The sequence below is a fragment of the Ursus arctos genome, unplaced genomic scaffold (assembly GCF_023065955.2).
Source record: "Ursus arctos isolate Adak ecotype North America unplaced genomic scaffold, UrsArc2.0 scaffold_1, whole genome shotgun sequence".
NCBI lineage: Eukaryota > Metazoa > Chordata > Mammalia > Carnivora > Ursidae > Ursus > Ursus arctos.
In genome coordinates this window covers 103,182,335-103,206,717 of record NW_026622763.1, presented here as the reverse complement: position 1 = coordinate 103,206,717, position 24,383 = coordinate 103,182,335, and the positions used below count along the sequence as shown (strand labels likewise).

General features: G+C 46.3%; 1 protein-coding gene across 1 annotated transcript in view; it reads right to left on the bottom strand.

Moving 5' to 3' along the window:
* Positions 1-4,155: 4,155 nt before the first annotated feature.
* The window catches only part of TRPM8 (transient receptor potential cation channel subfamily M member 8), a 77,383-nt gene continuing 57,155 nt past the window's right edge, over positions 4,156-24,383 (bottom strand). The window contains exons 20-24 of the mRNA XM_026491642.3: positions 23,944-24,121; positions 14,186-14,376; positions 9,654-9,753; positions 8,591-8,624; positions 4,156-4,206 (exon numbers count right to left, since the gene is read on the bottom strand). Coding sequence (XP_026347427.1) covers positions 4,156-4,206; positions 8,591-8,624; positions 9,654-9,753; positions 14,186-14,376; positions 23,944-24,121 — 554 coding nt within the window. The remainder of the gene's footprint in view (positions 4,207-8,590; positions 8,625-9,653; positions 9,754-14,185; positions 14,377-23,943; positions 24,122-24,383) is intronic.

The window sequence follows — 24,383 nt, the reverse complement described above, 5'->3', positions numbered from 1 at the left end:
CGAGCCCCACATCAGGCTCCTCTGCTGGGAGCCTGCTTCTTCCTCTCCCACTCCCCCTGCTTGTGTTCCCTCTCTCTCGCTGGCTGTCTCTATCTCTGTCAAATAAATAAATAAAATCTTAAAAAAAAAAAATCGTATGTGTGGTATGATGACATCATGTGAAACTTTATAAGAGAAATAAAATATGCATAGATAAGAAATAGATTTGGAAACACACCCTAAAATGTTAGCAGTGATTATCTTTAACCACTAGCGGGACTATTTATATTCCTTCTACTTTTCCATGTGGTCTGAATTTTCTATAATATCCGTGGTTTATTTTTACTGGGGAAAGGAGGAATAAGAGAAGAAAGGAGCACCCACTGAAAACAAAATCAGGGGTGCCTCTCAAGGCCCCATTTCCGGGTGATTCTTCACATCCTTAAGAACGGAGAGCTCCTGGTGAAGTGTGAGAGGGTAGGATGCGGCTTTGTCGCCTCCTTCGATAGATAAAAAGCATCATGAGAAGCGAGAATCATCTTTCCTGAGAAGAGCAGGGTCCTCTTGCTCCACCGTGTTTTAGAATCTGCCCCGACTGGGGAGACTTTTAACAACATGCCGACTAATTAGTCACACGCCCCAGAAAGGGAAGTAGCAGAGAGTGGGTTGAGCTGAACAACAACGCTATGGGGGGAAGGCACGACCGGGCTCTTCTTCCCAGGAGAGATGTAATGTGCACGGGTCGGAAGGAGGGCAAGTGAAGGAGGAAGGGGAGTGCTGGAACACACTCTAAAGTGATCCACAGCGAGTCCGAGTGATCAAGACTCAGGAAGTCACAGGGCAGCCGTCCGGGGAAGCTCTCCCTTCACGTCCATCTTCTCGTGTAAAACCCATCACATGTCTGTTTCTCAGATTTGAGCACACCGGGTGATGAAAGCCATCTGCCGGACACACCAGGGCCTGAACACTTCTTACCGAGCAGTCAGTAACCAAACTGTTCTTCAGCCTTCCTTGACGCCTTCCCGCTTAGATTTCTGATGTCACCTGTGAAACAGAGAAAAAGCACTGTTTTAAGAATGGACTCCCCACGTCCATGCTCAGGAGGTGATTTGCTTCTAAATGTATTGGTAATATACTGGTCGTGAGTCCAAATATACTTCCAAAACTTGATTTTCTTTCAGTATTAAACTGGCTATGAGACTTTTTTCTCGTAAAGATGTGAGTTCTGACCAGTTTGCCAGGAGAACACAATGACTACAGGTGAGGGACAGAGGCTCGGCTCAGGCCAGGTGAAGACCCAGAAAGTTTCCAAGTGCTTGATTTGCTGAGTGGTTTCCCATTAATAAAAGGGTGAGTTGAAAATGAAGCTAAGAACTGCAATGATTTATTGAAATGAATCAAAAACTAGGGATGTACTGTATGGTGACTAACATAACAAAAAATATTATTAAAAAATAAAAATTAATAAAAAAAAGAAACGAAGTTTTATTATGACATCCGAAAGAACTCCAAATTCTTTCACTGAACTAGAGTTTCAGTGTAGCAAATGCAGGAATCAATGGGTTATTATGTAGGGATCAAGCCATTTCCAGTGACTGTCTTTCCCCAACAGCCCTCGGGTCCTCGAGTCCACTCTAGGTATAAAGGTCTGAGAAAACAAATGGCTTTGTTCCATCCTCAGTTCCTAATTCCTTTCAACCTTAGTGTGGGAGAAAGGAAAATATATGTACAGCCTCCTGTTTCATCCCAAGTCACTGAATCAAAGGCTGATTTAGGGATGGAGAGCCCAGATGGGCAAATCGGTGAAGACCTGCCCCTACCAACACCAGTTCACTCCCACCTACAGCTGGCATTCTCTTTCCTTGCCCCTACCCCAAAAGGATTTCCTTCACCCCACTAAAGACAGCAGTAGCAAAATGTAGATAGTTGCCTATAAAATTTCATTTTCTGTGAACTTCTAAAGGATATACCAGACAGACAACATGAAAAAAAAAAAGAAGAAGAAAAGGAAAAGAAAATGGGTCTTATATTGAGAAGAAAAAATATATTAAAAAACAGGGCATGCCAAATTCATTGTTTCTTTTCTTTTTTTTTTTCATTTTAAACAATCTGTATTATTTCTTTTTTTTTTTCCACCCACAAACATTTACTGAGCGCCTTTTATACACCATGGGTGGAATGGATTCTGCCCTCAAAACTCACAAACTAAAGGCAAAATTTACATATAGATTAGATAAGCCAATATCAAAAATATCAAAAGATATTTTTCAAAAGGTTATAATTTCCAAAATGAAGTAATACCATATTTTCTCATTTCTAAGATATACATTTTTTTTCTTTCCTTTCCTTTTCTTTTTTTACTTTTTTTATAATAATTTTTTATTATGTTATGTTAGTCACCACACAGTACATGCTTAGGTTTTGATGTAGTGCTCCATGCTTCATTATTTGCGTATAACACCCAGTGTTCCGGGCACATATTGCGTGGAGCACTGGGTGTTATACGCAAATTCATTGTTTCTAAAGATATCAGTGGTTACAAATTTATGGGGTATCTGTTTTCTCATCCTCTTTTTCTCATGGGTGGCCTGCACAGAAATGGAGGAATGTCCTCCCAATTCACTTTCATTTCCCAATTCATTAACTCTCCATATATGGATAGAAAATTAAGTTTTAGCAAAAGGCAAGTCGATAAAAAGCCAGCGCATTTGTTCCTTTAACTCACAGTCGACACATCTGAATAAGAGCAAGAGTTGTGGACACTGCAGCTGTGAGAGGTGGGTGTGCGTCTCATTTGGGATCTTTTCTCATCTTATCTATCTTTCGTGGTTTTTTAAAAATCATGTTTAATTTTTTATCTCTTTTTTTAATATATTTCAGCTCATAAATTAAACAAAATGACAAATGTTTCAAAACTCAAACTGTAATTTATTTTAAGGTCTGATATTCTTTTCACTAAACGCCATTATGAAAGCATTGAAATACACGTGTCCTGAATATGTAAGGCTTGTTGTCTTGCGTCCATCAGGAGTTCGTGCCTGCCTTTCAGATTATATAAAACATGAATCACTCTTGCTCTAACAAAGTCCCCCATAAATGAGCTGTAATTGTCAGAGCCCAAGGAAAAGTATATGGAGCGACCAGAAACACTGAAAGGAACCTAATGCAACATAATCCCCCCCATGACCCCCATCAACCCACGAAGAGAAATTAGTGCCGAGCCCATGCTCGGTGTCTGAGCCTCAGCATAGGTCCTGACACAGGACTTCTCTGAGAAGGGAGTGGGCACTCAGCAAAGACTAAGGGAAGGGAGGGAAGTGGAAGGAAGGAAGGAAGGAAGGAAGGAAGGAAGGAAGGAAGGAAGGAAGGGGAAGGTAGGAGAGAGGGAGAGAGTTTTAATTGTACTTCCATTCCTTGAAATTTACTTTCTTTAAAAATTCTAGTCAAATGGAACCCCCATTTCTGTTTTTCCCTAAATCTACATGGTTACGTTTAAACATTTAGGTTCAGAATTTGGACAGGTAATGAAAAAAAAAATTATAATTAAGGCAAATGGTAAGATCATGGAGCCAAGTCTTGGGTTCAGCTACTAGTTAATAGAATTACATTTCTACTGTACAAATGAGCTATTGCTGAAAAGCCTTGAATGTCTGACTAAAACATTTTTGGTACAAAAAAGATGATCAACGTACATTTACGTACTCATAGCAGTAAACATGCATAGTGTCTATTGCATCATGAGAATAAGGTACATGTTTTAGGCACTGATCTATAAAAATATCCATAAAAGAGAGTTAAGGAAGAAAAAAATGTCAAGTCTTTGAGCAGTGTGACCTTGATTCAATTAATGCCAAAATAGCTACACAGTTTGTGAGTGCTTTTAAAAAATTCAAAAGGATACTTGTACCCTATTGCTGGCAGTGCTAACCTCCCCTGGGGAGCAAAATTGGTGGGATCATGAGAGGCTTCTACTTGTTCCTTCCTATATCGTTTGAATTTTTTAAATAATGCATTATTTTTAAATCTGATAATACAGGAAAATAAAATAACCAAGAAAAAAATACCATGATTTTAAATTAGTCTTGAAATATGTAAATTTTCAGAGCGAAAGCACAGCCCATTAACGTGACTTACCTTGCTATAATTAGATTTTTCTCCATTACGGTCCATGAAGTTCTATTTGATTTTACTAGCAATCTCCTTCAGAAGACCCTTGAGATCATTAATCTCGGAAAGGGGAAAAAAAAATAAAACTGGTCTTAAGATAAATTTTCCAACTTCAATGATTTAAATTATTACTCTATGGCTTTTCCATGAAAGAGATGTAGATACTAAACAGAAAGTATGGCACATCCTGGAACAGGGCAGAATGCGTGGCAGGTGATACGGACCCTGTTCACTGCCTACCTTCCGAAATCATGTCACTAGCAAATACTCATCAGCACCAAGGACTGTGAGCTTTTCTCGAAGGCAAATCAATAATGGTTCTTACATAGAAATGACGGGTTTTAACCACACAGAGAAATAATATGTAGAAATAATCATGGCATATGTAATTAACGCTAATAAAATTATAAGATACCAACAAAGTTTCACTTCAGCAGAAGTATATAATACTAATAAAAATATGATACAGGGGCGCCTGGGTGGCTCAGTTGGTTAAGTGTCTGTCTTCGGCTCAGGTCATGATCCCAGGTTTATTTATTTAGATAAACAAAATCTTTAAAAAAAAAATGATACAAGACTAATAAAACAACTGCTTGCAAATAAAATGTCTACTGCCACAAAAACAGTATAAATAATAAAACAATTTAAGTAAAAGCCATAATAAAATTATTTTCGATACGTGTATCTTTCACAAGCTTATGACACGAGATGAATGAAGTTCGTTCTAAATTACACACCTTATCGGTATATTTGATAAAAGCTCATGGACATAGTGTGATCTCAGTACAGTTGGTCTCTAACTTGCCATATCTCTCACTCAAGGAAAAAAAATCTGTGTTTATCCTGGGCTTATTTCTAGTAATAATCTCTTCATTTAACTTTTTCTTTTATTTTCTAAGAAGAGAAAGAATCCATAACGGCTAATAGCTGCCTAAAATAAAGTCTGGTAAGATTCCTACTTACAGACCTAAGGTCAATGGTGAATGACTTCGTTGTTTGGTATAACGCGTTGGAGAAATTTCTTATTTGCTAGGGAGGCCTGGGGAGAGCCCTGATTTGTTGATGGTAGAATGACTTCAGTCAGCTGTTAAAAGCAGATGTGAGACTCTGCGAGCCTGCTCAAGAAACAGGTGATGATCCCTAAAGTTCTCTGTGGGTGGAAAGGAGAGACTGTTTTGTTGCTCAGGGGGGAGGGGTACAGGATCCGGGAGGGAATAAAGAGGAGGGGAGCAGGATGAGAAGCAGGGAGAGAGGCAGTGAGACCCTGCACAGTCTGAGACTCCCCTGGGACCCGCCCAGATTCTCCCCAAACCCACAAAACACATGGCGTCGGTGGGCTTCCGGTAGGAGCGAGCAAAGGGGCTGAGTGCCACAGCCAGGGGCATGCAAAGGGGACGGAACCTGGACGCTCTTCTCTGAGGGCCCTGAGGACTCCGGGCCTACACATGCGTGTGGACGGCCTTCCACTGTGCTTCCAGTGACAAGCGACTTCCTCAGTCCCAACCTCCCACAACCCCCACAGCTCAGGCCACCGACAGTGTCACCGCCAGACCCTCCGTGGTCAGGAGGTCTCGGCCCACAAACAGCCTAGCCCCTGGGAATCAGGTGAGCTTGTCCAGTGCCCTGGTTCACCCGATGACCTCTGACCCACGACCCAGAGAGGCTCCAGCCCTGCCCCTCTCTCCCTCCAAAGCCACCCCAAGTGAGACCATGAGTAAAAACAACACAACACAACAACGAAAAACAGCCTGCTTCCTGCACACACACACACCTGGACGAGTCCGGAGTGCCTCTACTCTCACCCCAGACTGTCTAAGCTGCTCTTATGTGGCTACCCTGATGGCTCTGAGGGTCTTTGAAAGAGTCCACAAGATGAGCCCCTCTTGGGCTAAAACTCTGCAGAGGCTTCACCACATGGGAATAAAACCCAACTTGACAGAAGCCAAGTTCCCACACGGGGCAGCCCAGCCGCCCCCACTTCCTCCCACTCGGAGCTCCCCTGGTTCACACTGCCCCTCGTTCGCTGCCTGGAACTCTCCCGGCTCCTCTGGACTCAGGGCCTGCACAGCTGCTGACCCTGCTCCCTGCTGACGCAGACACAGGCGATCTGTGGGATGCGTGCCAGATACCGCATTGAAAATCATTGTTGCCAACAAATCCTGCACAATTCGGCTCCTATACCCACACCGCTTCACAAAGGATCCATTCATAACATGGGGGGGGCCACATCTGCTTCGATGGCACTTAGCCCCATGCCTGGCACATCGCAGGTGCTCGGTAAATAGTATGTACTAGGTGGCCTAGGCACAGAAGCAGCAGACAATATATCTGAATGTAAATACATGAGGTGGAAAAGTGAATGTATCATGTAGGGATAGATATTATTTATTACATATTATGTATGTCTAATATTAATACTCAATCTTAGAATATTGTCTCCTATTGCTCCTTTCATATATTCTCTTAATATTCGCTAAACTTTCTATAATCTTTAAACATACCTAGCACTTCCCTTTCCCCTCTCCACTGATTATTATCGTGGTATACATCCTAGCGTGATCAATTCTGTACAGCGCTCAACTCCAGTCAAATAGGAATCGTCCCAGCCCCTCAGTGAATGATCGACAACACATCAGAATGAGAGCAGCTGTCACGAGATACACTATTGTGTGACAGCGAGTCCCCAAAGATGGCTGCCACCGGTTCCTTCGCGCTCGTCCGCAACCACCACTCCCGCCTCAAGAGGTGGGTGACTGAATCCGGGCTGGCCTGTGGCTGCCCTGATCCATGGAGTGAGTCTGGTGCGAGTGGCGTCACGCCAGGTCCAGGCCTAGCCCTCAGAAGCAATGGCAGTGTCTGCTTCCTCACTCTTGGAAGAAGGGGGACTGCCTCGAGACCGCCATGCGGTGACATGCCCAAGCCACAAGGACCCCACGTCACGGGTGAGAGAGAAGCCGTATGGAGCACCGACGTGCCAGACCCTGGCCTGGCCACCAGCTGAATCCAGCCCAAGCAACCCAGCTGAGTCCGCTCCCCGGATGAGCTCTTCCCAAACTCCTGACCCACAAAAAAAAAGCACGAGCAAAATAAAATGGTTGGTTGAAGCCGCGGAGGTGTCAGGTTGTTTGCTACGCAGCAAAGCGTTTGCACAAAATACACCGTCATCCTGAGTGGTTGACTCCAACGTATAGAGCTGGTCGTTCCAGACAAAGGGAAGGAGAAGAAGACTCAGAAGGAAGAGGAGAGCTACTCTGGGGGACCAGGAAGGCATGCCGTCCTGCCAGGACCAGACTTCAGGAGGTGAGGCCCAGGAAAACACGGCCTTGGTTTTTAAGAATGCTGGTGGTAAATCACACATAAATAACCAAGAAATTTTGAGCTGGATAAATTCTCATGTAAGAGCTCCGTGAGGGGCACCTTTGGGTCATGTATTCACTCAGCAAACGTTCATTGAGACCTTACTGGTCCGGGCAAGGCACTGGGTGCCCGAGATTCTGCCTTACCTGATGGGGTGCCGTCCAGCCACCAAACGGCACAGCGCTGGGGGGGGAGTGTAAATATCATCCCCCAGGAGGCTCTTCTCAAAATACCGTGATAACAGACCAGGTATCATCTCCTCCACAGAGCCTAGCAGGGATCCAGTATTCATGAGTCCATTGTAATTTCTGCTAAACCTAATCATAATTTCCAGCCGGCCAGCTCAGGGCGGACGTGGGCACGCTCTCCCTACACCTAACGTTCACGTGTGATTCGTGCGTCTGCAGCGCCCTTCAAATGAAACAGCTAGCAAATCAGAGCGGCAGCTAAGACAAGCACGGAGGCCCGGAGGCTCCCAGATCGCTCTTCTGAGCCTTGCTGGTGTTTCTGTAACTACAAGCATCTTACACCTGCTTTCACAGCTGAGAGAAAGAGAAGGGGCCCTGGGTCAGACAGAGACAGGAAAGAGTTCAGAGATCATGGGACTGGGACTCCAGCATTATTGCCCAGAGGGGCCGGGAGCAGTGGAGAAGCAGCTCTGTTCCAGCACCCAGACCTTCCTCCGTGAATGAAGAAAGATGAATATGGAACAGGGTCACTTTTTTTTTTTTTTTAACAATTAACTTCTTTTGTTTTCAGACCACAACCACTGGCCTCTAGCTGAAAGCTCAAAGATAACAGACTTTTTTTTTTTTTTTTTTTTTTGAGAGAGAGAGAGAGAGAGAAAGTGCACATGAGCAGAGGGGTGAGGCGGGGAGGCAGAGGGGCAGTGGGAGAGGGAGAGAGAGAATCTCAAGCTGACTCCACCCTAAGTGCAGAGCCCCACCCAGGGCTCGATCTCACAACCCTGATGTTGTGACCTGAGCTGAAACCAAGAGTTGGACGCTTAACCAACTGAGCCACCCAGGTGCCCCAGATAACACAGACTTCTAAAAAAATGTTTCCCAGACTGTTATCAGGACTATACCTTTGTATCCAGCTGTCTAAACCGATGCCTCATTCTTCAAAGAAGTTATAAAAAGAGAGAGAATAAGAGAAAGAGGCGGGGGGGGGGGGAGAAAAGGCTATTAGACTCCATTTTACAGTCTTTTAAAGAACAAAACACAGATCAGCTTCATTTTCAACTAAAACCATGTCGGCTGCAGTTTTCTCCACGACACCCAAATGAAGTGGAATCCCACCCTCAGCCTGGTTAGCAGCACAGCAAGTACATGATGGCTCTGCTGAGAGGGCCGTAAGGTCCATCCCTCCTTTCCAAAACCAAGCTCTCGGGAGTCTAGGAATGGAGAAGAACTTAGGGAGTCTACCTTGTTACTCAAAGAGAAAGAGCACACCATCCATCCCATGTGTCCCCGTAGCTGTGTTGAACTTCGCACAGGGATCGTGTGTGCTTACGCTGACTATTTCTTTGTTAGAGTAAATTCTAAGGAGCTCTCAGTAAGAGTGACATCAGTCCGTGAACCACATTAACGTGCATAATAAGAAGGGCACGCGCCTAGAGGCCATGCACGACACATTACCTGGGGACCATCTCTGGATTTAGCTGGGACTTATCTAGTTCTATGGGATGTTTATAACAACTCCATGTGATTCATAAATGATGGTCAGGACTTCTCAAGGACAGTCTGTAACAGAGCTGCCAAATGGTTTTCGCTTTTATTTCTTCGTCACAGAGACATGTGTGTGGCACCTGCAAGATCATGCCAATTGCCCATGATCTGTGGGCATCCCTGGATTCCATCTCTGCGGCCATGGCAGAGGGACCCACGCTCTTGTTACCTGGTTCCCAGGCCCTGTCCTGCAGTCCCCAAATACCTCTTTCTTCCCCAGGGCCTTGGAGGACAATCAGGATGGTAGGTGGGTGGTTCTGCCCTTCTGGTCATCTTCATTGCCTACGTAATATCTTTTTGGTGCTATTTCTTTCTGCTGTAAATTCTCTTTACAGAGTTTACACGAATAAGCTACGTATGTTCTGCCAACTTATGTATACAAGGGGAGCCTTGCAAAGCAGGAGTGAACTACTGACATACTCCTCTGAGGTGTCATTGGCTTTCGTGTTGATCTTGACAAGGTAATTTTCTTTCATGACACCCTCCCACGCCAGAGTCTCGTTGTCTTCATTTCTGAAACCTTGAATAATGAGACAAAAAAAAAAAAAACCACATTCAAATTGTTTCATTTGCCCCTTACCTCTTAAATCAACACCTGCTAGTCATTTTGTCATACCCGGGAGCCAGAAGAATTAGGTTCGCCCCGCACAGGCTGATCTGAGTAATGTTACCTCCTAGTGACAGCAGCAGAGCAATGGAATGTTAATGAATTTCTTGGTAACAATGAGGAATTGGAGCTGCCTGAATGAAATAGGAATGCAATCTTTATTCTAAACAGAGATCAATCTAAAGCCTGCCTGTGTGTTTTGTGACTTTGCAAAATCATTTCACTAATGAATTTTGTCCTCACATTTTATGTGTGCTCCTCTTTCATTTGGATGACATAAAAATGCTAAATCAGCCACTCCGTTGGAAAATTACTGATGGATTGCTACTCTAAGTCTAAAACTGGGCTAGGAACTTTGGAGGAGAGGAAAATAAGCCTTGGACATCATTCCTCCCCTTGTGAAATATGCAGTCTGGGTGTGGACCTCCAGGAAAATTCTTACGTCTCGTCTTTTCCTTTCATCTAAGACAGGGCTTGCTATAAAATTGGCCCAGGGGGCATGTTCCAGCAAGATTTCTCAGTTCAGTTTGTTACAGTACTTGGGCCTTTCAGAAGGCAAGCAAACAAAGTAACAGCTCAACATGGCATGTGTGTTTCAGATGCTGGTGGAGTGGGCAGCAATCCTCCATATGAACTCATGGGCAAAGAAAAGCACGTATGTTCATGCAGGTGTCCACTTGGGGAAAAAAATCTATCGAGGTTTGTTTTTAAATTGCCTTTAAATTATAAGATCTTCCTGGATTTAAAAAGAATTAATTGGGAATCAAAGAGCCAATAAGGCAAGTGACAGGATTGAAGCAAATCTTAGATAGCAAATACAGATTTATAGAAAATAATCCCTGGTTGAATTTCTTTTAACTGTATTTTTCCTAGCTAAGTGATTTCCAATGTCTTTTCCTCGGACTAAAATGTCTGCAGAAGCCCAAGAGAAGTACTTAAAAATCAAATCATGGAAAGGGTCAACACGCTCCCGAACACAGACAGCCAAAGAGCAATAATGACTCATGACCAAGAAAAAAGGGCCAACTTCTTTAGCAGTCAAAACAATGCTGTTGAGATGATGACATGGCATTTTCACCAACCAAAGTGGAAAATTAGCAGTCTACAGTAGTAACTATAGCCTGTGTGGGCAAAGATGTGGATAAACAGGCTTCCCATATACTGGGGGGAAAATCTGTAAATCTGTCACAGCCTTTGGGCACGGTATGGATGAGAAGTTGGAGGAGGAAGGTGGCCGACAATACCTAAAGACTTAAACCTATACATACCTTTATCTAGAAATTTCTCTCCTATAAATAACTCCAAGGAAAAAGTCATTGATGTGCTGAAAAATGAAGGCATCTGACTGTTTATCGTAGCACTGTGTGACACCCAAAGAATCGAAATGATCTCCCTGTTTAGCAGGAAGGGATTGGTTACGTTAAATATGGCGCAGCTATAGGCTGGGATACTCTACAGTTCAAAACCGTCATATAGATTTATATTTTGAAATATGGAAAATATTCATGATGTATCATTAGCCAAATGAACACATTAGATTATGAATGTGTCTTTACAGAACGACCTAATTATTACACACCCACACAAAAATAATAGACTGGATACCATTGTGTTAGCAGTATTTATCTCTGAGTGGTGGGTCACGTGTGTTCTTGCTCTTTCTTATTTGTGTTTTTCTATAGTTTTCAAATGTCCTATAATGAATATGGATTACTCTTTAATCATGGAAAGCCACCTGTTATATAAAAGTGGGTTACTGGGTAGCATACCTTTTCATGGTTTCTTTAGGACGTCACCAGAAAGTGTCCAAAATGGAAGTTTGGATTCTACCTTTTCTGAAAAGTTATTTGAAAAATCTTGTATTCTTCCCCAAAGAAGGACAATTTCAGGCTTAAATCCCATGACATCCTCCTTACTTGCAGGCAAATGCAAAGTGGAATTTGGGAAATGAATTATCACAAGAGGTTCTGCCAACCACAGCATGCTGTGGTTTCTGGAATTAGCGATCTTCAGGAAGAAGAAATGAATGGGTGGTGAGCAGGCACCTTCAGAATCTCTAATGAGTAAATGGGGCCCTCAACTCCCCATCTCCGTCATCACTGCTCGCTGGGTACAGAAGGACCTGCCCTGCTTTGCTCTCCCATTCCCTCTGTTTCTTGATTCCTTCCTGAGACTAAGAACTGTTTGAAGAGAGAGGGCATCAACAGCTTACATTATCTTTTTCTCCAAATGACTGTAAGATCGTCATTCTCCCAGGGGCCCATCAGGGAAACAGGTGCAGATTCCCAGAGTTCATTTCTGACCTGTCTGCCTCCGGAAACCGAAGCCCCTGTCCACATGAAGGCCAAACTGGGGAATCTGTTCCCATTTTTATGTTCCTATTGGGCTTAACCATTAAATAAGTTTGGGAGGGGGATGTAATACATTATGTCCTGCCTTCTCCACCCCATATTCAAAAAAAACGGATTTGTCCTTAATTATACACTGAGTTTTCTGGTTCCTCTGATCCTGGACTGAGCACAGAGTACCTTTGGTTAGTGGACCTTCATCCCCCTATAGCCCTTCCACTCAGCCATGCCCAGTCGGAATCCAACCAGTGGTGGGGATTCACGACCCACAGAGCTATCCATTTCACTTCCTGATACCACAAATTGTGCTTATACAAGTCAAAATCTTCCTCCCTGCAACTTTTAGCCATCGCTTTTTTTTTCTCTAGAACCATTCAAGTAATAATACGGCCCGAGCAGCCCAGCGGTCACGTGACTTTGTTCGCACCTCTACCCCCAGAAGTGAGTTTGTATTTGCAAAGGAAGGCAGGCCTTGAGCAAGATGACTGTTCTTACGCTGCTTCTTCTCTATGTGTTATAGGGTATATCCCTTTCCATGCGTTACTTTCCTTGATTTAAAGTTTGTGACCTAAAAGTTCACTCTTTTTTTTTCTGATTTTTAAAAGAAATGTAAAGATGTCTGTGGTCCCTGCAGTGCATGAGCTCTGGTGCTGGGCGTGATGGAGAAGCCACCCCAGCCCACCCCAGAGCCAGATCCTCCGGCTTAAATCCGAGGTTAGAAGGCAAAGTGCATGGGTTGGCGGTACTCTTTCTTTTTCTCTGTGTCCAAACATCCAAACGAATAAAAACAGGCCCCTCCCTTCTTTCCTGCTTCCTACGGTTGAAACACGTTTGTGCGCCTCTCCCTTCTTTCCTGCTTCATGCAGTTGAAACACGCTAGGACGATCCGTCTGGCTCAGGGGCTCCGGGATCGGGTGTTAAGAAAACTGAGCCTGGTGCAGGGAAGACAGCTGTACCTGGGGACGGGGTACCCGAGTGTAACGGAGATCCCACAGTGACAGATTCTGGCTCCTACTGGGGGTAAGGAGAGGGAGCTGGGTGGGGTCCCTCCTGCACCTTGGTCCTTGTCGGAGCTAAGGAGGTTGGGTGGCCACAGGACAGAGAGAACCCACTGAGCTGTGAACATTCCTGCCTTCTGGAAGGAAGTGGGTCCCCATCAAGGAGAGTGTGCACAGTGTGGACCCCCGGCATTCGGAGGCTCAGGGGAAGCAGCGCCAGAGAAAGGAGGTGAGGAGCCGGCCAGGGAACACCTGAAGGGCCCACCAAGTGCCCACGCAATAAAGGATCAGTTTTACACATGTGCCAGGTCAGAGAACATGGAGCCAGCCTAGAACGGTACCCCTGTTTCTGGAAAAGACTTTCTGTTTCTTCCCCCCCTCCTCCATGTGTTCCAGCCCACGGCGGGTCAGTGACGGCAGCTGGTGGGTGGGAGAGAAGGGGAGTAAGAGAGGAAAAAGCCAACGGCCCACACTTCCTGACCACTGTGCCAGCAGAGAGGGGGTGCAGCAAAAAGGGAAGTCTCCCCCTGCCACCCTCCCCCCGCCAGCCCGAATGGCAATTAAGCGGCTGGTTAATAGACCGGACTGTATTTATAGTAAAGTGACTGTAAGATTTCCTCTTTCCTTCGGAGCAGCCAGAGAAGCCATGAGCTCTGCTGCAGCAGGGCTAACAGCCCCCAGAAGCAAACACAAAGTCACGTTTTGACACCCTGCCATGAATCATGCTTGTTCCATGTCCTATTTACGTTATGATGATGCTCGCCCGAAAGTCATTCCCCCGGAGTAGGACCGTCCCGGCAGATCTGCCACCCTCCCTTAATCTACTCCTTCCCCTCGCGTCATTCACGGGCTGGCCTGGTGCCTGATCTCTCCAGACCCACAGATGCGCCGGGCGGCATAACCGGGAATCATTCCTTCCTGCGGCCACGCGGACCGGGCGCGCTTCCCTGGGACAAGTCACTGCTTTCGATCCCCGGCACAGACGGATAAGCCACTCACAGCAGGCGGAAGGCTCGGCGTTTTTCTCCCTGCAGCAGCACCTGAAGCACTTCTTGACCACCATGTAGAAGTAGGCAAAGACCACGAAGGGGAAGGGGATGTTCAGCCGGTTGCAATACTCCTGCACCAGAAAGTACCTTTGGAACTTCCAGACCTGGTCGTTGTTCTCCTGGACGGTGCCCACAGTGTAGCTGGCAGAAGGGGAGAGAAGGGCAAGCCTCAGCCTTCCACGCGCCTCCTCACCCACCCACCACCCCACCCCACCCCTCCACCCCACACCCCACCCCACACCCCACCCCCCGTAAGCACAGTGGTACTGATAACAAGGTATTCCTGTGATTGCTTGGGTCCCGACTAGGACAGGAGGAGCCACACGGAGCCCCGGGCCAGGACAACTCAGCCCCGAGCACTCCTCCACTCGTGCTGAGCCAGGACTGGGTCTGGCTTTTGTGGTTTGGGGTTTCTGTTTTTATCACCCAAAAAAAAAAAAAAAAAAAATCTGCCCAGTGAACTTCAAAAAAACGTTTTACTTCCAAACCTTTCAAGGATTCCCTTTTCTCGTTAGCCGGTTACTGTGTTAGCCACAACCAGGCCGAAGGTGTCCACTCTCTTAGGAACAATTTGCCCCTCATACGTTGCTAATGGGAGTTTAATTGTAAATAATTTGTGGAGGAAATTTGTTAATACTTATCAAGGGCCTTAAAAATGTTCATCCCTTTGATCCAATGACTTGACTTCTGGAAATCTAAAACTAGGAGGTACTGAGAAAAACATATACATAAACGGATATACAGACACAACTGTCTGTCACAGTCCTGAAAGTCACAGCTGCCCCGGGACAACGGAAACGCTCAACATTAAAGGTATCACCCATCATGGTTAATTGATAAGATTGCATTACACAGTCATTAAAAATAATGGTTATGAATAATTTTTATACTTTGGGGAAATGCTTATGACACATGTTAAGTGAAATAATTAGGCTCAAACTCATACTTACAGCATAATCTCAGTACATAAATCATAAGTCCATCGTGAGCAGCGGTCATCCCTGGCACGCATCGTGAATGCTCTTTATTCTCTGCTGTCTGCTTTCCAAGCATTATGCAGTGGGCATGAATTACTCACATAATTAGAAAAACTGTCCACTGATCAGAAAAATGTCTGATTGCGCCCCTGATTTATCAGTTGCATATCAAACCGACTATAGCATGGCTGACGCTCATTACGTACCAGACGCTGTACTTATATTAATGACGTAATCTGCAAACAACTCTCTAGAGGATGTAAGTCTTATCATCATCTACGGTGAAGAGATCAGGACACTGAGGCATGGAAAGCGCAGGAATATCGTCTGAGGCTCCCAACTAGGAAATGATGACGCCAGGACCTGGACCCTGCCATCCAGCCCAGCGTCTGTTTGCCCAGCCCCCTTACGGAGTGGAGCATGAAATGTTTTGAGCTACGCTCTATTTCCAAAGGCTTCGGTTGGATACTCAATTAAAGAAAACAATGAAGCATTTTACCATTTGTGTAAGTTCAACCATCCAAGATACTTTTATTGCTGGTATCAAATCACCCCTTTGAGAGCCAAGGAAGGAGCAATCAACATTTGAAATCTCCTATAAGCAAATCCTGACTGGGGATGCATTCAGTTCTCCCAGTTCTGGGTAGAAGCTTCACAGGCCGGACCTGAAGGAGGTGACCGGGCAGAGGAAGCGGATCTGTTTGTTGTGAGACCTCGTGCTTGCCCCACGGTACATTACCATCGAAGACTTAAACACCTCTAAGCAGAGGTCATACACACAAGCAAAACACTAACCTACACACATCACGATTATGGCTTTGCCATCAGCGTGGCTTTGCCATCAGCGTGGCTTTGCTCCTGTGGGACCTGACTGACGAATGGGACGGCCCAGATCCTGGATTCTGAGGGGGGCGGGTGTTAGCAGCCAGTGGCCCATGAACACCTACAACTCAACCATGGGGTGCAGTCTTTGCAGGGAAGGGAATTCACGTTTCTTGAACATCTATCTGTTGCACATAAGCTCCCACACGAGGCACGCAAAGTGGCTGCTTGACTGATTCTCATGTCAGCTCTATGTGGTAGATCTTTTGAGGTGAAACACAGGACTGTATGTAATGAGAGTGCAGCAGAGTGAACCCAGCAGTGAGCCTGCAGTGTCTTCCAAATGTAGGTCAAGTTGCTTTGAGGCTAATTCCGACATCTTTGTCTGTCCTCGCTAGTCCCCGCTGGTTCTGCCTGCAAAGGACACTGCAGGCCCCTCACCACAATGGGGACGATGGTGGACACGCCCCAGATTCATGAAGTCCGGACTAAGAACTTGCCAGAATCAGTCTATTACTTTGCTGACAGAACAAATTCGCCATTCGAATTATCGCCCCTGGGAGTAGCTTAAAATACTATCCTATCTACTAACATAGCTACTGACTGCCCCTTCCATGCCTACAACTTAATAGGCCAACGCAAAAAAGCAACAGCATCCAATTTAATGCATCGAATGTTGTCTTCTCAGGAACTAACAGCTCCTATTGGAGGGAAGGACATTAGCGTGCTAAGAGCAGGGGGAGCCAACTTCTCCGGCCGGTGGGCCTCCCTCCCTTCCTTGGGAGCTCAGCGTGGCACTATTGCCGAGAAGAGTTCCAGTGGGAAGAGATTTGCATCTTGGCTTAGCTGGTCACTCAGAGGCAGTGAAAACATCTCCTATCTTCCAGGTCATCTAGAAAAGGGATTGGCAAACTGGGACTGGGGGCCAACTCCAGCCCAGCCCCACGGTTTTGCAGGAATCACCAGCTTAGAATGGTCTTTCCAAAGCAGAGAGGTGGGGATGGGTGCTTGGTGTCTAGCCGAAGCGAAGACCCTAGCTGGCCCTCGCAGAAAAAGTTGCCGGCCAATCCCCAGTCTAGAATGGATTGGGGCCAAGGCCCACAAACTCAGGCCATCATGGGTAGCATTCGCTAGTCTGAAAAGCTCTGCCTCCTACCATTGCTTCCTGTGTCCATCAGGACAAAGCAGTGGCCTCCCGTTGGAAACTCCACTTCCTCTGTACCGCGGGGCACAGGCGGATCCAGAGAGCTGCCTTCCTTTCCTGGGCAAACTGTAGAAACCCTCATCCACATCCCAGGGGCTGAGAGGGAGCTGGCTGATTACTGGACATTAATACCCCAAAGCCGCTTTGCATAAATAACACATTCCCGGGGCTGGCCATGCTGAGGTTGACGTATACTGAGGCCCACCTTCCCCATATGATAGCAGCTTCCAAATCGTTCTGTCTTTTTTTCCCCAAATTAGGTCTGGACTCAGCCAAAGACACATGAGGGTTCCCCAGGGAAGGCTGATAACTGAGTACGGCCTCAAACTGCTTTGTTAAAATCGTTTTTATATTCTTTAGACACTGTCTTCCATGTCTGCAGGGGACAGGCAGCATTCTGGCACCAGTACACGTCCACCCCCCTCAGCAAACCCCAATGTCCAGAGCAGCTCAGAGACCATCTCTCCCAATGGGCTCTGGGAGTCTCCCTGCCAGCCCCCGACCATCCAGAGTCTTCTCTGAGAGGGATAACACAATGTCCTCTCGGACCCTACAACTCCAGTGATATCTTGTGCCCTCTGCTACCCAGCTGGTGGGAGATGCTCTGTGATGACTGAGCTCGGTCCCCTAAGACCACCTAGCGCCCTCTTCTGAGCAGGACAGGAGGAAGCGGGAGCCCCCCAACAGGGAGACGAAGTTTCTGAAATTTGCTGACACTGAAAATGTTACCAAGAGATAACAAATGTTCAGGACTCAGATAGCCTTGAACGTAAATGAAATCCAGCAGTACGTTCAAAGAATAATATGCCATGACCAGAGAACAGAGGATGACTAAGTATTAAGATCATTTATATAATTCATCATTTTCATAATACATCATAGATCAAAAGGGAAAATGTCATTTCGATAGTTGCTAGAAAGTCTTCTGGCAAATTCAACATCCATTTCTGATTAGAAAAAAAAAGAAGAAGTAGGAGAAAAAGAAAGGAGGTTAATAAATAAGAAATATGAGGAACCTTCCACGACATGATAAGAAAAAAAGGAGGGGAAAAAAAGAATTTAGTAAGGAGACTTGTTCCAAAATAAATAAGCAAAACTTGAATGGCCTTCCTACATATCAAAAATTACTTGTTGAAAAAAATAGAAAAAATATCTTTCTCACAATCACAAATGGCTAGGGAAAAAGGTAACCAAAAATCTTCCAGATCCATAGGAATAAAACCATTAAACGTCACCAGCAAATGATGTACATTTGAGTAAATGGAAAATCACACCATTTTTTTCTGGATGGTAAGATACCGTTTTTTAAAGATGCCAGCTTCCGTGGAACAATTCTGCAAAGTTCACATCATCACAATAAAATTGACAAGACTTTTTTTTTTCAGAGGGGAAAGAAAAAAGGATTTCAGAAGACGAGCCTTAGACGCCTCCATATTATTAAATATACAAGAAAAGCCAAAAGGAGTTTTGCATCAGAATAATGAGAGGAACTTGTACAACAGATGCGAAAATAATTTTTTTAAAGTCAGTAATTAAAGCCATTTGGTAGTAAAAACCAAAATAGACTAATCAACAGAACAGAATGTCAAGTCTGCAAAAAAAATCACAAAGGAAAAGTAATTGCTAAAACAATGGCAGAATTTTAGAATAAATTGAAAGACGAGAGACTTGCCGGCTAGATCTCAATCAGGAAACACCTCCTGTCAGCTTTTCACAGATTTCATACGTTTTCCAGCTGTTCCTCCTTCCCCGACACGCCAGCAATATCCGGCCAGAGCTGCCCTGTGACCCTGGGGACCCTGACTTCTGCGGCCTCCCACTGCCCCATCGTGCACATCCTGGTTCCCCTCTCCTTCCACAGCATCCAAAAACAGGCAACAACGTCAACAGTAAGAGACAGCCAGAGATTTCGCTGCACTGAGTTTTGAAGGGCTAACTCGGTTTAGTATTTCGCTATCAGAGTAACACAATTAAGACCATGCCATGTACCTGTCTAAAGACCCAGAGATCTCCTGTCACCTTCACGAAAACGTCCAACTTCTTTAACATGGCATAAATGACACCCAACCCAGCCCCTGCCTACCTTTCCACCTTCCTCAGTGGCTGATTCTCCCCAGACCAGCTTCATCTCCCCCTGCTCTGCCTCCCCTCTCCCGCCCCGGGATGGGCTCTGGGCTCCCAGCAAGGGATCCTCTGAGCAAATGTCCCCTCTGCTCAGGGCTGCTCACCCTAGCCCCAATGTTCTGTCTCGCTTCCTAACCGCCTCCTGTACTCCAGAGTCCCTCTAACAGCCTTTTCAGTGCTGCTTCTATGATACTGTGTTCTAATCTATTAGACTATATTGTTACACTGTATCATTTATTATATTATATTCAATGTATCTGTTTATGTGCCCATCAACTCCTTAACGGCAGAGACTTAACCTCTCTCTGCCTCCAACTCCTCATTTGTAAAATGATAAGAAAGCCACAGCTACACAAAAATGATCGATAATTGAGTGAGGTAACCCATGACGGGCACTTGGACGGCCGGGCCCAGAGGAGTCTCGGTAAACATGGGCTCTTGTTAAGACCACATTATCTACTCTTTTCTTTTTTCCATCCATTTCGAGAGCCCTCCTTAGCCGGGTGAAGGGGCACCAAACCTTTCGTTGGTACCGGGTGATTATTTCCTTTTTTTCTATTTTTCTGCGTGTTCATAATGAACACATATTTTTCCTAAGGTTCAAACATATTTGGGTCACAGAAATTAATCTCAATCAGGGCATGTTTGACCAGTCCTCTTTGGAAGAAACGCATAGGGTGGATTTATCTCCAGGACACAGTGCCCGCAAGCATCACAGCTGTGTGTCGAGATGACCCAGAATCATCTACTGACTTCAAGTTCACTTCATGCTCTGATAAGCCACACAGGGCCTGGGATCGATAACTTTAATGCGGAATAATCACAGAGGTTTACATCCATTACCTCTCCCGTTGAATACCATCTGGAGAGCACTCCAACATTGCTTTAAAATTCCCAAGTGCACATTTACGCTACAGTTCCTACGGTTACCACTGTGGATGGCTACGCTTTTACATGAAGATTTGCATGTGGTGCCAGACAGGGCTCGCAGCCCGGGGCCGTGGGCTTGCAAAGCCCAGAACAACGGCCACCAACCACCCTCCGAAACAGCGTTCCGATGATTTAACCCAAGGATGGTAAGGGAGGGGCTCCAGCTGCTCACAAGTTCCCAGGACAGACATTAATGAAGAAAAGACCCCCCGGGTGAACCCAGGACTATTCTAGAAGCCCCCCCCCCCAGGGAAGGGATGCCCCCAAGTTGTCACACCTAAGCACTGAATAGGGCGACAGTAAGGTACCCCGCCGTGGCTGGGGTCTCCTGAGGAAGAGAACTGCATCCAGCCTTGAATGGACACCGCTAAGCCGTGTGGCCAGAGCCGTGGACGTGGAGCTGCCCGGCATCCACGTCCTCAACATGAAAATGACCGGCTGGGTTCCAGTCCCTCCTCGCTCCAAGCTCTATCAGTCCACGATTGTAATGCAGATAATGGATTACCATGTGGCGTGGTCCTCGGGAAGGGCTTTTGTGAACCTCTCACAACACGCAGACTCAGGACAGCTCTAAGGAGCCCTCTCCTCGCCGCCTCTCTGAGATTTACCAGATTAGTGTAGCTCGCCTGTCTGGCACGGGGAGCTGTTGGCCCTTTAGTTTAATTTCTGTGGAAATTGTCTCCGTGGTCAGATGTCACAGGGCCCAGCCAGTGTTCGATGTAAAGGTCGTGAGGATGCGTCATCACTGTAAAATGGGAGCCCACACCATCCCATTTCCTCTCTGCCCTAGCTTCCCCTGTGAGACCTGCCCTCCCTTCCTGCTCTTACGCGGACATATGATCACCCAGCCTCTGCCACCCGTCTCGGCAGCCCAGACCGGGACACTGTCTAGCTTCCTGACTCCTGAGTCCCTCCCCGGCCACCAGCTGGGAGTGGTGATGGGGAAGGTAGCCTATTCCCTCTTTAAGTCCCTGTGGAAACAACAGCCACAGGATCTCCGTGGCCCAGGCACCTGCCACGGAACAGACATTGTACATCTATGTGATGACGCCCTTGCTGGTCTGTTATTCACCACTGGTGCTTCTCAGGGAGTGTAAGACACAGAGGCCACCTCCTGAGCAATAACTGACTGATGAACTAAACCCGGAAAAGCCCTGTTCTCTTCATCCATCCAACCCACAAGGTGCCAGGTGCTGAGACTGCCCCAATCGCCATCCCCTAGAACTTAACATCCAGAAGGAGAGAAGGTTGTCGCTGCACAGGGGGTGCAAGGAGTCTCTACCCAAAGTGGGGGGGGGGCATCAGGGACCACTTGGCCAAAGGATGATGCGTAGCTCCTTAGAAGGCAGCGGGACTGGGGCGAGAGACCGTCAAGATGGACAGGTAGTCCCGGCAGAGGGCCCAGCACTCACAGAGTGTCGGATCTGACAGATCACCCTGTTTCGGGACAGACACCTGGGTACCTCTCAGGGACAGACAGTGAGAGGCCTGGGTGTGTTCAAAAGCCAGGTCACGGATGGCCTTGGGAAAAAGCTGAAAAGTCTGAAATTTACCCTGAAAGCTATGGGGAAATACTGAAATCCTTCCAGAATTTTAAGTAGAGCAGTGACATTTTAGAAACATGACAGTGTAGAGGCTGGATGGGGGGAGGGCTTCTTTGTACACCAAAGACCAGAAGGCCACTCACTGCTCAGCCTGATAGGGGGGTGACATCCCCAGAGGCACGTGCTCCCACCCAGCCCTGGGCAAAGGGAGGCCACTGACCCTCGTGCACAATCCTTGTGTCTCTCAGGAGCCCAGCACTCTATGTGACAGCTGTCTTTTTCTTATTTTTCTTCTAAATTCTGAAGGCAATATACGATCACTGTAACAAGTGCAATACATATTCAATTCTTTTCATTTCTTATTTTTTACTGGAAGGAAATGAGATTATAACATATAAATATTTTTATAAAATATTTTTATATATTTTATAAAAATATAAAAATTAGTCTGCAATTTGTTTCTTATATTTAACAAAATATCATTCTTTCAAGTCAGTAAATAGAGGTCTAGCTTTTGTAAGACCTGCGCAAAACTCGGTCATCTATAACAAGCTTTATTTGACCCATCAACAGGCATCAAACAATGACCCAACAAGCATCCTTGTATATATGTCTTTAGGATAGAATCCCAGATGCGAGAGAGTTGGGTCAAAGATTTGTGTGTTTTTTCTCCTGATAACTCTTTTCATGTCACTTTCCACAGACTTAGAAGCAATTCACGTTGCTGGCAGTAATGCCCATTTCCCAGCCTCATCCCCAACACAAACAGCTTTTTAAAATTTCTCTTCATCTGATGGGTCCTAGACCAGCATCTTGTCGCCTTCATCGGGCCCTTCCCATCAACAAGATGGCGCCCCTTATCGTGTGATTTTCTGCCATTTGAATTTTCCTTCTGCGAATGGCACTGTCTCCACCAATTTCCTATTGGGTCCTCTTTCTGCTACGAATCTGCAGAAGCTCTTTCTACATTAGGAATCAAAAGTCTTTGGCCACCGCACATTCCTGCCATTCCATCACTTATCACCTTCACCTTCAACCCTTGCTTTACGAAATCAAAAGTCTTACCTTGTCTTTCCTAGTTTCTGGGTTTCTGATTTTGACTGAGTGTTTCTCTTCCACCCCAAGGTTTAACAACGATATTTCATTGCTAAGTTGTCTGTCTGTGCTGGGATCACGTATTCAAAATAGGTACCTACCTTAAAGCAACAACATACTATGGTTCTCTCACTTTAACTACCCCCAGAACCCCCGGAACCCCTGGAACCTTCCAAAGAAGGATGAAGGGAAACGAAAATCATGACTTCTCAAAGTAGTGAGGAGAATCACCAAAGGCAATAAACGTTTCCTAGAGTCACCGTCGTCCTCTCCCTCTCCCTCATTAGACATGAGCCCCAAAGGAAAGTCACTGTTATGACTCTGCTCTTGTGATCTGTATTTAAACTGAAAAATTTCGGGTGCCTGAGTGGCTCAGTCGGTGAAGCGTCTGCCTTCGGCTCAGGTCATGATCTCAGGGTCCTGGGATGGAGTCCCACGTTGGGCTCCCTGCTCAGCAGGGAGCCTGCTTCCTCTCCACCCTCTGCCCCTTCCCTCTGCTCATGCTTTCTCTCTCTCACCAACTCTCTAGTTTGCTCTCAAATAAACGAATAAAATCCTTAAAAAATTTCACTAAAAAAAACTGTAAAATGTCACAGCAGCAACTAACTAGAGGCTGAGTCCTTTAAACCCCAGAATCCACGCCACCGAGTCCCCAGGAAACAAGGAGGCTGGGGAGGAGCCACGCCACGCTGCGTCAGCACCACACCCACGTCGTGGCGCTCAGGGAGACGACTGGATGCCTGCCAGACACACGGGGGCTGAACACACTGGCGGGCGTCACAGGTACCTGGCTGTGATGTCATATAAACCTACAGCACAGCTAACCGGGACATACCTTATTTTTAACATAGTCCCTTTAAGACCGCAGCCCCTGCAGACCACCCGCCCCCAAGCTCTCACACAAGCTGCTAAGGGCGGACCTTCATGGCCTCTCTCCTGGCTCCTGCGGCCCCGCCTGGCGCACGGCCTGTCACACCACGATCACCCGAGACACGCGTGACAGGGCACGTACCCAAACATGGCCACGAGCAGGTTGACCAGCAGGATGTTGGTGGAGAGCATGTAGATGCATACGAGGGGGATGGTGATCCACTCGGGGAACCGAGGCAGGTTGTGCTCGTCCAGCTCCACACACAGTGGCTTGGACTCATTCCCGGTGAAGGTGCAGTGGGCGAAGTCGTACGTGGTGCCTGAGGACGGAGAAACCAAAAGGCAAAGCGAGGACCCTCTGGAGGGGGGAGAACTACAGCACCGTGGGGTGGGGGCAGGGGGCGCCAGACAATGATGATGTAGTGAGGACGGTGGGAAGGGGGGGGATGGTAACAAGTGGTCGGGTTTCACCGTCGTTGAGGAGATAAAATCAACCAAATGGGCTGAGGAATTGGAGACGAGGGATGAAATCAGAGGAGATGTCAAGGACGGGATCCGCACCTCTGCGTGAGCAGTAGCGCC